Source organism: Alosa alosa, chromosome 2 (assembly GCF_017589495.1).
Source record: "Alosa alosa isolate M-15738 ecotype Scorff River chromosome 2, AALO_Geno_1.1, whole genome shotgun sequence".
NCBI lineage: Eukaryota > Metazoa > Chordata > Actinopteri > Clupeiformes > Clupeidae > Alosa > Alosa alosa.
The window spans coordinates 4,655,005-4,668,787 of record NC_063190.1 but is presented as its reverse complement, the minus strand read 5'-3'; the positions used below and the strand labels follow the sequence as shown (position 1 = coordinate 4,668,787).

The window sequence follows — 13,783 nt, the reverse complement described above, 5'->3', positions numbered from 1 at the left end:
CTACTGAGCCAATGAAATTCTATCCACTCTCCCAGTAAGGTCAGCACTTAATAGGACAGACTGGAGCAGCTAGTCAGATACCAACACAATGCAGTCAATATAATGTAGCAGTAAGTAATATTAAGCATCACAAGTACTCAATGTCAATGACACTCATATTCATGTTTTATTCATTTGCAATCTCATGAGCTTGGCATCATTATCATCATGGTGCTGCCATCGAGAGCAAATGAAAAGGTTGCTACTAGTGAATGATGCCAACCAGACAAATTCATGAAACAGCTTTCCATTTTTTCCCCCACAAGCTCATGCCCACGTCTAACAGCAAAACCACACAGAGCATACGCCTAAAACAGATCACACCACAACATGATTTCAATGAAACCTACAGTACATCAAGTAACACTCAATATAACAAAATGGATTTCAAATGAATTACAAATATTTAAAAAGTTTGGGGTTTGACTGCACCAGTACTTTGGTCAGAGGTGCTGGGAGTATCACAACCATTAATCAACAGGCCAGAATGAGATGAGAGCCACCCTGCAGTGCACACCAGTTAAGCCAGGAACACCTAGGCACACATTTCTAGAAAGAACCTATGTATAGGATGTATATGTATTTTCTGTTTCATAAAAGCAAACTATATTGATAACCACTGTTGCATGATAAATGTACAGCTTCATGATGCGGTTAAAAATGACAACTTAAATAAAAAATAAACTGCTTAACAGTCTTCACACGGGTTGCTTTACACAGGATAATACAAACTACACATTGTGCAGTACACCCCCGTTACCCTCCACTGATAATGCCATGTCAATGTGACATAGATGGCAGTCCTAGGTACTCCACTCGCTCTTGGTTAAACAAAGAGTGCATCAACAGGACTCCCTCTGTAGTCTCGAGAAGATTGATTGTGAAGATTTATGAGGGACATGGGGGAAGCAGGAGTGGAGACATACCACAGACCATGGCCCTGCCATTACGGTCAATAGTCCAACTGTGTTTTGGGCTGGGAAGTCAGGAGCCTTTGCTGCTGCTGGAGAAAACTGATGACCTCCGGGCTCCGAAGCAGAGACTAGAAAATATCAAACACACACATAGTCATTAAAAAATGGTGAAATATGCATTCTGCTCACAGGGTCCTTGATAATGTGCTTGACCTGCTGGTATTGTTAAGTTTCATGGCTGCTGAACGATCATGTGAAATATGATCAAATCCCATTTAGTCACAAACTGCCTATATCATTGTCATAAAGTTCCAAATAAAAAACACTGACGCAAACGCAAAGAGCAGGGTATAGAACAATAACAGCACCAGCGGAGTTTCAGTTTTCCTTCAACTGGCCTAAAGAAAAGTTACGACAGGAATTCAAGTTGTACATCTCTTGCTTACCAATCTTTTCTGATTTAAAACCTGTTCAATGAGTGATGGTCTGGCCGGACGGTCACCCATCGTCCCGAGACGCTGTTTTGTGACAGAGACAGGTCTGTCTTCTCCACTCTCCTGAAATAAACAACCAAGGCAGTTAGGTTTATCCTGGCCATCACCGAGACGGGAATTGTTATTTACAGCTCATATTTAGAAGGCTCATAAATAAGGATCGGAACTATCCATTTTAGAAACCTTGTTTTCGAACAGCACACAACCGCAAAATAGAATTAGAAGTTCCTGTGTTCCCGTGACACAGATTATCTCTCCATCATAGCTATGAAACCCCAATGCTATGAATAGAACACATCAGAAAGGGAAATCCATGTAGCCTAACGTATACTGTTTACAAACAGGCAAGGTAACACTGCGAATCTGTGAAAATCCCATGACTAAAAACAGAGCAGATAATGTGCATTGAAGGTGCATATCTGTCCTGGCAGTGTCAAGGTACGCTTCTAAGAAAAACACTTACGTCTAATTTCCCTGATGACATTGCCTGATCACTCTTCTTTTTCTTATACTTGTCTTTGTACATTTTGTTACGGTGTTTCTTGCACATCCAAGGCTTTCTTGCTTTAGCCACCTGCGTAGTGGTTTCCGTGCACCCGCTGTATGTGCACTTTTTCGACACATTCTCATTGTCGCCAAAAGATTCCTCGTCGTTGAGTTCCTCGGGGCTTGCGGCACTGTCTCTTGGATCAGATGTTTCCACATTATCGCTCTCATCATCATCATCGAACATGCTCTCTTGTTCGTGTGGTGTAACCAAATTCCTGCTTTCCACACCACTGGTGGGCAACTCCCCCGTATCTTTGTTGCTAGCTTGACATCCGGAGTCCTCTTCACTCATTTTGAAATGTTCACTCTAACGTAGGCTACTTCACTTTATGTTGCTATTGTTGGTTAATGATATCAGATTAAACAGAACAGTGCCCTACTTGTGACCAAGATATTACATCTAACATGGACTTAACATGTCACCCTGGCTAACGTTAGCTTGGTCGTTGTCAGCTAGCCATATGCACTAGAGATTTAGATATCCACGAAAAGCACAAGTATTGACAGACACTATCCAATGTGCTAGATGTATTTTACCGGTGCATATAACAGTCTACTGTCAATCCTCACGATTGCCACCGATAACGGTAAGACCGAACATTTTCGCTAGCAGAAAGACACCAAACGTCTCGGACAAACAGTGAGATACCTACGTTAGCATGTCTACTTTTGCAGTGAAGGAAGGAAACGTCTCCGATTAAATGGATTGCCAAATTGAGGGTGCCCTCGTGTGGAACAGCGGTGCCATCACACTCAAACGAGAGAGTCTGTTGAATGTTGCCAACACTCAAGCGATAGTCTATTGAAAATGATGCTCTGCATAATCTCATGCTGGCTCAGAAAATCGTTATTTTTGTAATAAATATATCGACTTATTGTAAAATATTTGAAGCTCAGTTAATCAAACAAAATTGCAGAAAGAACTTATTTTGGATCAGGCCTTCCTTGGCATCTCAATTTATTTGTAGGCCTATGCCTAATGAAGAACTAACTTTGGGAGCATTTCCTTGGTCATGGGAATTATGTAGCCTTGCCTACTTGATTATGTAGAATTTAAAGTTTATCATGGTCGTTTGCATGGTAAGGAACAGGCTCTTGACAATAAAATGAAAACATTCTAGAGATCCATTAAACATAGCCTTTTGGATCAGTGCACCAGAATATGCATTGCAATACCATATACAGGCTAATGCATACCTGTCAACACTCCCGTTTTTCCCGGGTTTCTCCCGTATTTCAAGGTCATCTCCCAGCACCCTCCCGTTTTGTTATTTCTCCCGGAAAACTCCCGTAATTTGCATGGCCATCAAACTTCATTTTAAAATCATTGATCCATTCAGGTTGCCAGATTGTGTATGAAATACACCCTACACATACACTATCACTTAGTTTCAATTGCAACTGTTTTGTCATAGGCTAAAACCTGGCAACCCATAATCCAAATAAGGAAGCGGGTGCCGACTGCGTAGCCTGAGTCTCGTCGTAAGCAAGCGGGATATTGAATGGCCTAGCCTACTCCAGAACTAGCTGTTGTGAAATTGTTGGGAATTTAATTGATTAACACATCACATAAACTGTTATTGAGTGTTGTTGATACGCTGAACTTGTGCCCTCGGAACCAAATCTGACAGCAAGCAACTTTGGAGTTTTGGAAGTAGACTGGCAGGCAGCTGGCGGATACATAACTGGCATGCGTAAGGTAATGGTAAGGTAAAAGCAACGACCGAAATGCAGTGTTAAAACACGTATATGAAACGTATTAAATATGCAAACACAGATCCGGTATAAACACTGTTCTTAAATATGTAGGTCTACTGATTAGAAGAATTTCAACATTGAGTAATTAGTAAAGTCAGATTATATGCATTTAAATATTAACTGTGTTATATTCAATTGCTTTAGAAGAAAAAAAAGATAATTGATTGAATCATTAAGTAACAAAATCAGCTTCTTTCTGTTTCAAATAAGAGGACATGCACAGCAATAAATCATAAGAGGACGCCTTTCTCTGTTAGGCATCAAATATTATAAAATATACCAAATGTGTTTATTTATATGATGTCATTTCCTATCTCAACCCAGAAGAAATCTTGAGTTTAGATCCATATTCAAATACATTTTCAGCCAGGCATCATCTCAGTGTTTTGTGATTGGAAACATTGTATTGAATTTTGTAATGGCATTGTTAATGACCATTGATCAAAAATACATTTAACTCATCTGTTGAAAAAAACTAACAAACGTTAAACTGTCAGTGCAAAGAAACAGTATCTCATCAGTTACCAGAACATCGTCAAAACAAATATCGAACAAATATGAAATATCTACTTAGATAATTCATGACCTGAGCTAAGACCAAGAACTAATTATGGTGTCTTAACAGGAAAAACAAATTGTAGGTTGGCATTTAAAAAAATCTTCATGGACATTATACTTAATTCAATGGTACCAAGATTAGAACACTTTCTTTTTTAATTCCTGCCATGCTTTCCAACCAACTGAAATTTTAAATTCACAATGTTGTAGCCTTGAGGTCAGGCAAAACCTTTTCAAGAATGACATATTTGCTTCAAGAGTTAATCGACTGGCTTTTAACATTGACATATAGGACATTAACTGATATATTAACTGATATATGACCTAAGATGGCAGACAACTTTACTGGATGACTCTAGATGTCTCCCTTATGAATCAAGGTCTGTTAAAACAATATTCTATTCTATCTGTTCTCTTAACTTAATCTGCAGCAGTTACAAAGGCTGTTGATTGCTAGAGAATGAGTCATTGATATGGATTATGGAACAACAGATGTAAGCAAGCTATTTTTGCCATCCACATCGCCGGATATCCTTTGTCTCCCAAATGTAAATCTTTTCTGTGTGTGTGTGTGTGTGTGTGTGTGTGTGTGTGTGTGAAGGCTATGTGTGTGTGTGTGTGTGTCCTCGTGTGCATGTATGTTTTCTGTGTCCACAGACATTTAGCAGTCCTTCAGGATGACAGAGAGGAAATGGTTGACCTTTGTGAGGACAGGCTGCAGATCTCCATGTTGGTGAAGGTGCTGCCTCCCTCGCTGGCATACTCGGGGTAAGAGGAGCTGGAGGAGATGATGTTCTTCAGCCTGTAGAGGGCGATGATGAGCAAACTCAGCAGCAAGACCAGCAGGCTGAGGAAGATGGACACATAAATGTAGACATTCTCTGGGCGATTCCACGAGGTGGCAGCCGCCGTGGAGACAGAGGTCGGGGAGAAGTTCAGAAAAGTCCCGTTTTCTAATACTGTTCCATTTAGTTCCTCAGCCAAGAGTTCCAGCCCCGACATCTTAACTGAGGGGATGGTTCCTAGGTTCCTATGTGCTTCCAGGCTTTAAAAAAAGACACAAAAAGTTAGAATAAATTAGTCAGTTAACATTATAATATGGGTTACTTTTTAAAGCATTCTTGGAGGTATTCATAACATCATCAGAATGTAATTGGTCTTCATGAGAAATTATGAGAAACAATGTACTAAATGCCCTAAATGCTTTAGATTGTGTGTAAACAAATGTTTTGATCATGTGACGGCACTTTAAGGAAGTGTGAGGGGATAATGACAAAGAGGGACCTTAACCTTTGATTTGATACTTGTGTTTCTGTATGATCACACTTTTGAATGGACTCTTCTGTGTTTAGCCTAGCTTGTGATATTCCGTATAATTGATACTTCTAATGCAGTGTGAATTCACTCTTTCTGTTTGACACTAATCTAGTTCTTAAAGTTCTTATTATTTGATACTTCTGTTTCAATAACTAATGGTCCGATGGCAAATCATGTGTTGTATGACGTTAGAAACATTCTTAATGTCCTTGATTCTTAAATAACCCATTGTACTGAAGTCATGTGTACATGTATGTGCAGAGAGGGTGTAATGATACAATGATACAATGAGATTATGATACTGTGCGAGGTATAAATGTGTGTGTGAGAAAACAACAGATTGTCTCTTGGGTGCACAGACTTTGTCTTTGTATCCTGATAGCCTGATGCTTATGAGACCTCTCTGCGCAGAGATTAATAAACTAATAACAAGAAAGACAAACCTTATTTCAGTTTTTACAGACCTTTAAGCTAAGAATTCTTCCACAGAAGAGGGCACCATTCCTTACAATCTGTGGAAAGGTACAGCACATGGCAAATGTGGTAAAAAATATACTCATGAGTTAGGGTGTTTTAGAGAAAACATGAATAGAACAACATTCAGATGCATTACACCTCAATTGGTGCTCTTTTAAGCTATATGTGAGGGCTAAATAAAATCATGAATGTTACCATGGCTTGTTGTGAGAAGCATTTTCTTTCAAAATGGTGGTTGTGTGGGGTAAGATGAGCCACCAGGGCTGGGGTAAGTTGAGCCAGCTAACTAGTACTTGTATTGCATCTGTAAGATTTTTGAGTTTGCCTTGATTGTGTGACCTCATTCTGTATGGTTAGTGCAGCAAATTAATCTGATTTATTTAAGTCAATTAAATGGGCAATTTCAAAGGTAAGCAGGCAACAAAAAATGTTATAGACCTAAATCTGTTTTGGCCATTTTTCAGTTAAATCTATTTGCCAAATTCTCAGTTATGTTTGTTACTGTTTGTAGAAATTAAATTATTGTTTTAAGAAAATAAAAATGTTTTACCTGAAATCTTTGTTTTGGATCAACTTACCACACATGCTCACTCAGTATGTGCCAGAAGACCCACTTTTGTGCAGAGAGCATATCTCTTTACCTTTATACGTTATCAAAGAGTTGTTGGTTACAGAAGTTGTACACCTTGCATTTTGGTTTGGTGTGAAGGTTACAAAACAAAATCTCTTTTACACATTAGAATGATGAAATTGATGAAACAAAATGGCTCATCTTACCCCCACACACACCATTCTCACATAAGACAAGTCACAAGTGAGCAGGAATGCAACCAGTGAGATGTGACCATTATAATCAAATACAAAAGACCAATCACCTCCCATTTGCAGTGTATACCTGTAGTAAACAAAGTAAGCAAACAAGCACAAGTGCAAGTGAGCATGTACACAACCAGTGAGATGCGGGAACTCCACCATGACAATAGAATGCAAAAGGACCAATCATCTCCCATGTTCAGTTTCTATGTTTGTGATGTGCCAAATTAAAGCCCTTTTGTGTTATCCTTTTAAAATTCTCCAATCTCTATCCGACTTTCTAGTTTGCGTTGTGTATAGATTCAGTTGTTGTTTATGAAAACACTTGTATACTCTGCTCTCTGTGAAGAGGGTAATAATCATGTTTAATTATGCTTTTTGTATCCTGGCAACGTGAACATTTCTGTGATCATTTGATTGTTAACTGATTTTGCGAGCAGTAATAGTCCATTAGGGCACGGCAGTGACTGCTGAGCTTGTGTCAGGGGGAGAGAAGGTCACTCTCTCGTTGTTTTCCACGCTCGTTTTAGCAAGTCATGAATAATTGATGGCGAGGCATCTGAGTGGGCAAATGTCATGACATTCCAGACGTAAGTGTGGGACCTATCCCAAACCAGCTACGTGACAAGGGCCCGGGCCCACGCCAGTGTTTGCTCACAGAAGTGCCTACAAAAGGGAGGATGATCGTCTAACAGGAAAGGAACGTTTACAGGAACGTGATTGTTTGCAGCTTTCCTGGTAACCATTTTCAAATGCAAACACTCAAGAAAAAGTTCATCGGAAGCTTATAAAATGAGTTGAATTTGAGTCATGAGCATCACTCAACAGAGGTATGCTTTGTGGGAAAAGGCTCATTAACAAACTAGATGTACCCCATAGCGGTACAAAATATGACCGCCGCTCAGTCCTGTACATCCATTCCGCGAAAATAAATCATATTAATGAATTTGTCTCCATCTTCTACTCCATTCCCCACTCTTGAAACTTTTGTGTATGCTTGTTTGGAATGTGTGTTTGCACACATTCCGCACACAAAGTTGCCTACTGGCGCTGCAAAGGTGAATAGATTTGTAGCACTTGCCAAAAAAATTGTAGCATTGTTATAAAACCTTTAAAATCTCTAAACAATCACAAGTAGGGCAGTTCATCACAGTCCATCCATTGCAACTGGACTGTTGAAAGGTACACCTGTAGGCTAAATTGTATTTGGGAAAAGCAGAAGGTAGCAGCATAATGTATTTATTTATTTATTATTAAACAAAACAATCCCTGTCAGTTCCATGCAGTTTTCAACAGCTATCAAGTTATCTAGTTCATATGACATTCAGCTTTATTGTCAATGCACACATTAAATACCAGTAGTCTAAAACAAAATGCCGTTTTACCCAGTGGTGCAAATAACTGACATGTCCAAAAGGGTCTTCATGAAATGCGTTGCGAGACTGTTCATACACATTTTAACGGGTCAAGTTGAAGAGCTACAATAACTCCGTTATTGTTTGTGCAAATAATATACTGATTTATGTTCCCTTGCATTTTGCAACTATGAGGTCCATGGTTAGTCTGGCTTTCGCCAGACCAAGCTCAATCTTTTGACGCAATCTTTTGATTTTCACCCAGCCGAGTCCATGGTAGGCGCCCGATAGAAATACTGTATTGTTTAATTTTGCGATTGAGATATCCACGCACTGGCGCCCCTGCGACGTGTTCGCCCCCCGGTTTCAGAGCTATTCTAAATGCAAAAATGCATAGAGGGACAAAACCGTGCCTGTTAACAAACTATAAGCTATATAAGGTAGGCCCAAATTGTCACTAGGCTATGCTGGCGACCCAAAGAAAATCTCCTTTGGGAACCAATGGCTTACAGTATCAAGCGGACTTAAGCTGCCACCTCTTGGCGAAAAGTTAATAGTTTTGCATATCAGTAGTAGGCTAGGCTAATACATTCACGTAGCTGTGTGAATCACGGAAAGGGTGAATGAAGTGGATACTTCTAAATGGAACCCAACCCACTCAGACACACTTGTTTTTAATCGCATAGACTACAACTACCAAGCTGGAATCAAAGCACATCGACTCCCCTCTCACACCCTAAACACGCACTTCGAACAAACAAAAAGCGCCTCAGTCTCACGGTATAGCCATAGGCAAAACTGTATCTGACCGGTGTAACGTTGGTACTAAATCATCCATCGCAAAGAATGATTTTTGTAGCACATGCAACAAATATGTGTAGGTACAGCCCTGCCCTGAATACATCTCAACGTGCGCTCTAAAACATCTCGTTTAAATGTAGGCTACACTAGGCTGACGCATTTTGGAGATGTAGGTCACGGGTGCGTTAATAATAAATCTACATTGCGGCGAGTTGACACTAATTATTAACTTTGACGAATTTATGTAGTTTCAGTTACTTTACTTTGAGCCATGCTCTTACTTACTTGAATCACCTTTGAAAATAGAGGATTGAAGTAGCCTATGGGTGTTTGGGAATGAACGTTGACTCAGATGCTTTTTGAGACTTTGAGCAGAAATGTGCCATGTGTTTAAGATGCATCATAGACAGGTTATCTTTCAGGTAGCCTATTTTTCCATTAGAAGCAGTAGCAGCTAACTCACTTAGCTCCTGTTAGTAGCCTAGGTTATGGTCATAAGCAAATGAGATGACAGTCGAAAGATACAATTAGTGCTGTTATCAATTTGCTTGGTAGCCTATAAACGCATTTATGGTTTTCTACAAATAAATCAATAATCAAATCGGCCTCCATCACTCAACCATGCTAACGGTAACATTAACATTATTTTACCTGCTATTGATAGGATTAACGTAGCCTACCTACCTGCAGTAAAAAACAAGCATGTCTGATAAACATTCTCAGATTTATTCTGGCTTCAAGAGGAAATGGGAATTACATGTCATGCAGAAAGCATCCTACCCTTATTAGACGTTCTCTGCGGTAAACTACCGTGGTCTTGTCCTTGTAGGAAGCGTAGTGTCTTTCCAACCCACTTTAGATTAACTTCCGACAAAATTACTTCTCACTGCAACGATGCGCCATCTAGTGGACAAACGACTACGTGACGCCAATACTGGAAATGCAGCCAAATTATTAATATGATGAATATTTGGTTTTCCTTTAATCCTACCGAATTTGTAATTATGTATCGGCCGTTCTAATTGCCGATACTGATGGTATACGTGTCTGTGTGTGTGTTCGCGTGTATATGTGTGCACCACCATCTACAGGCCAATGAGTGTACAGTCACTAAATGTACACATAACTTAATTTTTTTAGACCCTCCCCATGGATGAAATTCTACGAAACTTGGCATACCCCCAGAGAATGTCAGGTTAATCATACACATACAATTTGGTGCAGTTCTGAACATCTTAACTGAAGAGAGGGGCGATTAAAGCAGAATGATATTGCATTTAAATTTTTTACCGGGGGGGTGCAAATCACAAATGAGTGATTATGGGCTAGGTTGATGTGGGCCCTTGAGACCAACATACCATAAACATTTCTTCATCCTCTGTGCCACGGTTCAGGTAGTTATTTAGGAAAAACTGCATTTTTTGGGTTTCGGGGGGCCCAGCGCAGAGGGGGAGTGGCCCCCAGGGACCAAACAAAATTTTTCCGTAAAAGTCTAGTGGGGCTACATACCCACCAAATTTCATGTGCCCCGGTGGTTCGGTGTCCCGGGTATCGTTGACCAAAAATTCAGGAAGTAGATGACGGGGGGGGAAAAAAAACTTTGACAATCCCTATATGACCGCTTCGCTAGCTTCGCTAGCGGCGGTCATAATAATTGGTAATTTCTCCCTATGTGATAACTTTGATCTTTGTTTGAATAGAAGGGATGAGTGGTATTATGTGAAAAATAAGGAGAATTGTAAATTCCCCCTAGACATGATACATGTGCATTTGTTTACAAACCATCAAAGATAATCTCAAAAGAGTCATGTTGACTGACACGATAATTTTATACAATTTACAAATAGTAGGCTATTGCACAATTAAGCAATTTGTGATTCTTGGAGAGAACAAACTTGAAAGGCTGGCTCTCCATAGACAGGTAGGGTACAGCTGGGAAGATGCACCATTCTCCCTAATGCAAGTTAGTTTACCATCAAAATGACTTTGAAGCTGTTATATTAAGATGAACACATAGGATGCCTTAAAGTTGATGTTCAGTAATTGTTTGACAATAATTATACATACTGAACTTGAGTCTTATAGATGATTAAGTCTCTGTCGACGGACTATCCAAGTAAAGTGTTACTGTATCATGTATGGTCCTTCCAGGCTGTGCCCACCATGGTTCATATCTGTGCAGATGTGGGCATGAAAGGCTGTGCCCACCATGGTTCATATCTGTGCAGATGTGGGCATGAAAGGCTGTGCCCACCATGGTCCATATCTGTGCAGATGTGGGCATGAAAGGCTGTGCCCACCATGGTTCATATCTGTGCAGATGTGGGCATGAAAGGCTGTGCCCACCATGGTCCATATCTGTGCAGATGTGGGCATGAAAGGCTGTGCCCACCATGGTTCATATCTGTGCAGATGTGGGCATGAAAGGCTGTGCCCACCATGGTTCATATCTGTGCAGATGTGGGCATGAAAGGCTGTGCCCACCATGGTTCATATCTGTGCAGATGTGGTCCTTCCAGGCTGTGCCCACCATGGTCCATATCTGTGCAGATGTGGGCATGAAAGGCTGTGCCCACCATGGTTCATATCTGTGCAGATGTGGGCATGAAAGGCTGTGCCCACCATGGTTCATATCTGTGCAGATGTGGGCATGAAAGGCTGTGCCCACCATGGTTCATATCTGTGCAGATGTGGTCCTTCCAGGCTGTGCCCACCATGGTTCATATCTGTGCCCACCATGGTTCATATCTGTGCAGATGTGGTCCTTCCAGGCTGTGCCCACCATGGTTCATATCTGTGCAGATGTGGGCATGAAAGCGTGTTCCATATGTATTTTTTTCTCATCCCTCATCCTCTTCTCTTTTTTGTGGCAATCGAATCCAGATGCTCAGGAATTCCTCCTGAGTCGCTTTTCTTTCATGTGGTCTGTTTTGTTCCCTAAAATTAAAGCACTTGCATGTTATGTCTGTGGTGGCATTCTCATGCTTTCATAGCCCGGTTGGCTGGTGTGAGTTGGAGTCTGAGTCCTCAAATAGCTATGTGACTGACACAGTGGGCGTCTTTTATGTGTTCCCCCCTTTCTGTCCCATTGAATTTCTGAGCACAAACAAGTCTCTTCATACCTCCCTCACTTCATTCTCCTCTCTCTCTCTCTTTCTCTCTCTCTCTCTCTCTCTCTCTCTCTCCAGCCATTGGCCATCTATTCCTGCCTACAAGTATTGTGTTCATCATCCCTTTCAAGAATATCTTTGACGTACATGACATCATCTGTTTTGGATTTATTCTAAGCATGGCGTCACGTTTTCTTTTTTTAAAAAATGTTCACATCAGCCGTGATTTTTAATCCCTGCTTCTAAACATGCCCTCTGTATCTATCAATCTCCCCACACACATCCTTTCTTACTTTCTCCCAGCTGGAGTTTTAGAGAGATGAGGATGTTTTTCCCCCCACCAGCACTACAGAGGAAGGTCTGTGGGCTGAGATTTAATTTTGGAGGGTTGCATGACTCAAGTGGGAATGTGGTCATTATGTTGAGACCCCATACAGAAACAGTTCTACAAGAGATCAAAAGATGGAGTGAATGAAGGCGAAGGAGAGAGATGGACAAAGAGAGACAGAGAAAGAGAGAGAGAAAGGACAGTGACTGTAATACAAAATGAACAGTTGTATTTAAATGAAGAATTTCAGTGGATGGCTGGGTATGGATAAAACATAGCAGTAACAACATTTGACCTATCATTTTGCTAATGTCCTACACCTTTGTGTGTGTGTGTGTGTGTGTGTGTGTGTGTGTGTGTGTGTGTGTGTGTGTGTCCATGGGTGTGTGTACTTTGTTTGTATTGATTGCTTTGTTCAATATTGCTGCATGTTATCATATTCCAAACACATTACACCATCTAGAGGGTATACCTCATATGTGACAAAAACATACTGAATACATGAAACAGGCAGTGTTGACAACATCCCCTAATTGCTTATACGAATGACAGTAAAAAGTGAACACTTACCTGTTAACAGACGACTCTGCTTTGAGGAATGTTGAAGTCCATTCTGTATCGTTCCATTGTATCTGGTAGCCTGCCTTGAAACGAACGAAAAGGGAAGAGAAGGAAAGAGAGAGGGAGAGAGCACTTGCTCTATAGCACTGATTCACAACTGTGCACAGGATATTGACCGTACAGCTGTTCTGCTTGAATTCTCCCTCTCTCACTCTCCCTCTCTCCATCCCTCCCTCCTCCTCCTCCTCCACTCTCTCCTTCCCTCCCCATCCCTCTCTGCGCATTTCTTTCACCCTGCTTCCTGTGTCTCCTCTGTTTTTCATCTCTTTTTTTCGCCCTGCTCAATCCCTCTCTCTTAGACTGTCTCTTTTCCCCCTTTATCACAACCTCCCTCTGTCCCCACGAGTGATCCCTCACCCTTTTCTTTCTCCCCTGCTATGCCCTCTATGTTTACACACACACACACACACACACACACACACACACACACACACACACAGACACAGAGGTTCTTTTCCTGGTTGGAGAAACTCCATAATTCAAAAACTCACAATATGCTTTTGATTAAACATTCTACTTTGGCATTTTACTTGGCACAACATAATTCAAATCAAACAAATCCACATCTCATGAGAGCAGGTCAGGTCAAACATTAATTAGGTGATATGACTATGCTTCAACCTTCTCTCTACATCCACAACAACATTAA

At 40.8% G+C, this 13,783-nt stretch overlaps 2 protein-coding genes across 4 annotated transcripts; both read right to left on the bottom strand.

Moving 5' to 3' along the window:
• Positions 1-143: 143 nt before the first annotated feature.
• On the bottom strand, positions 144-2,688 carry LOC125310701 (regulatory factor X-associated protein). Its single transcript, XM_048268341.1, has 3 exons — positions 1,911-2,688; positions 1,400-1,510; positions 144-1,081 (listed from the first exon to the last, which is right to left on the bottom strand). Exons 1-3 carry the CDS (start codon positions 2,286-2,288, stop codon positions 992-994), a joined length of 579 nt encoding a protein of 192 aa, XP_048124298.1. The 5' UTR covers positions 2,289-2,688; the 3' UTR covers positions 144-991.
• Positions 2,689-4,024: 1,336 nt separating this feature from the next.
• LOC125310709 (serine-rich and transmembrane domain-containing protein 1) lies at positions 4,025-13,292 on the bottom strand. Of its 3 annotated transcripts, none has more exons than XM_048268363.1 (3): positions 13,084-13,292; positions 6,073-6,141; positions 4,025-5,357 (listed from the first exon to the last, which is right to left on the bottom strand). In XM_048268363.1, exon 3 carries the CDS (start codon positions 5,312-5,314, stop codon positions 4,985-4,987), a length of 330 nt encoding a protein of 109 aa, XP_048124320.1. In that variant the 5' UTR covers positions 5,315-5,357; positions 6,073-6,141; positions 13,084-13,292; the 3' UTR covers positions 4,025-4,984. The 3 variants fall into 3 exon arrangements, with proteins under 3 accessions (XP_048124320.1, XP_048124307.1, XP_048124315.1); XM_048268350.1 differs by having other exon boundaries at positions 6,094-6,141; positions 13,084-13,291; XM_048268358.1 differs by lacking the exon at positions 13,084-13,292 and adding an exon at positions 9,856-9,890 and having other exon boundaries at positions 6,094-6,141.
• Positions 13,293-13,783: the final 491 nt, after the last annotated feature.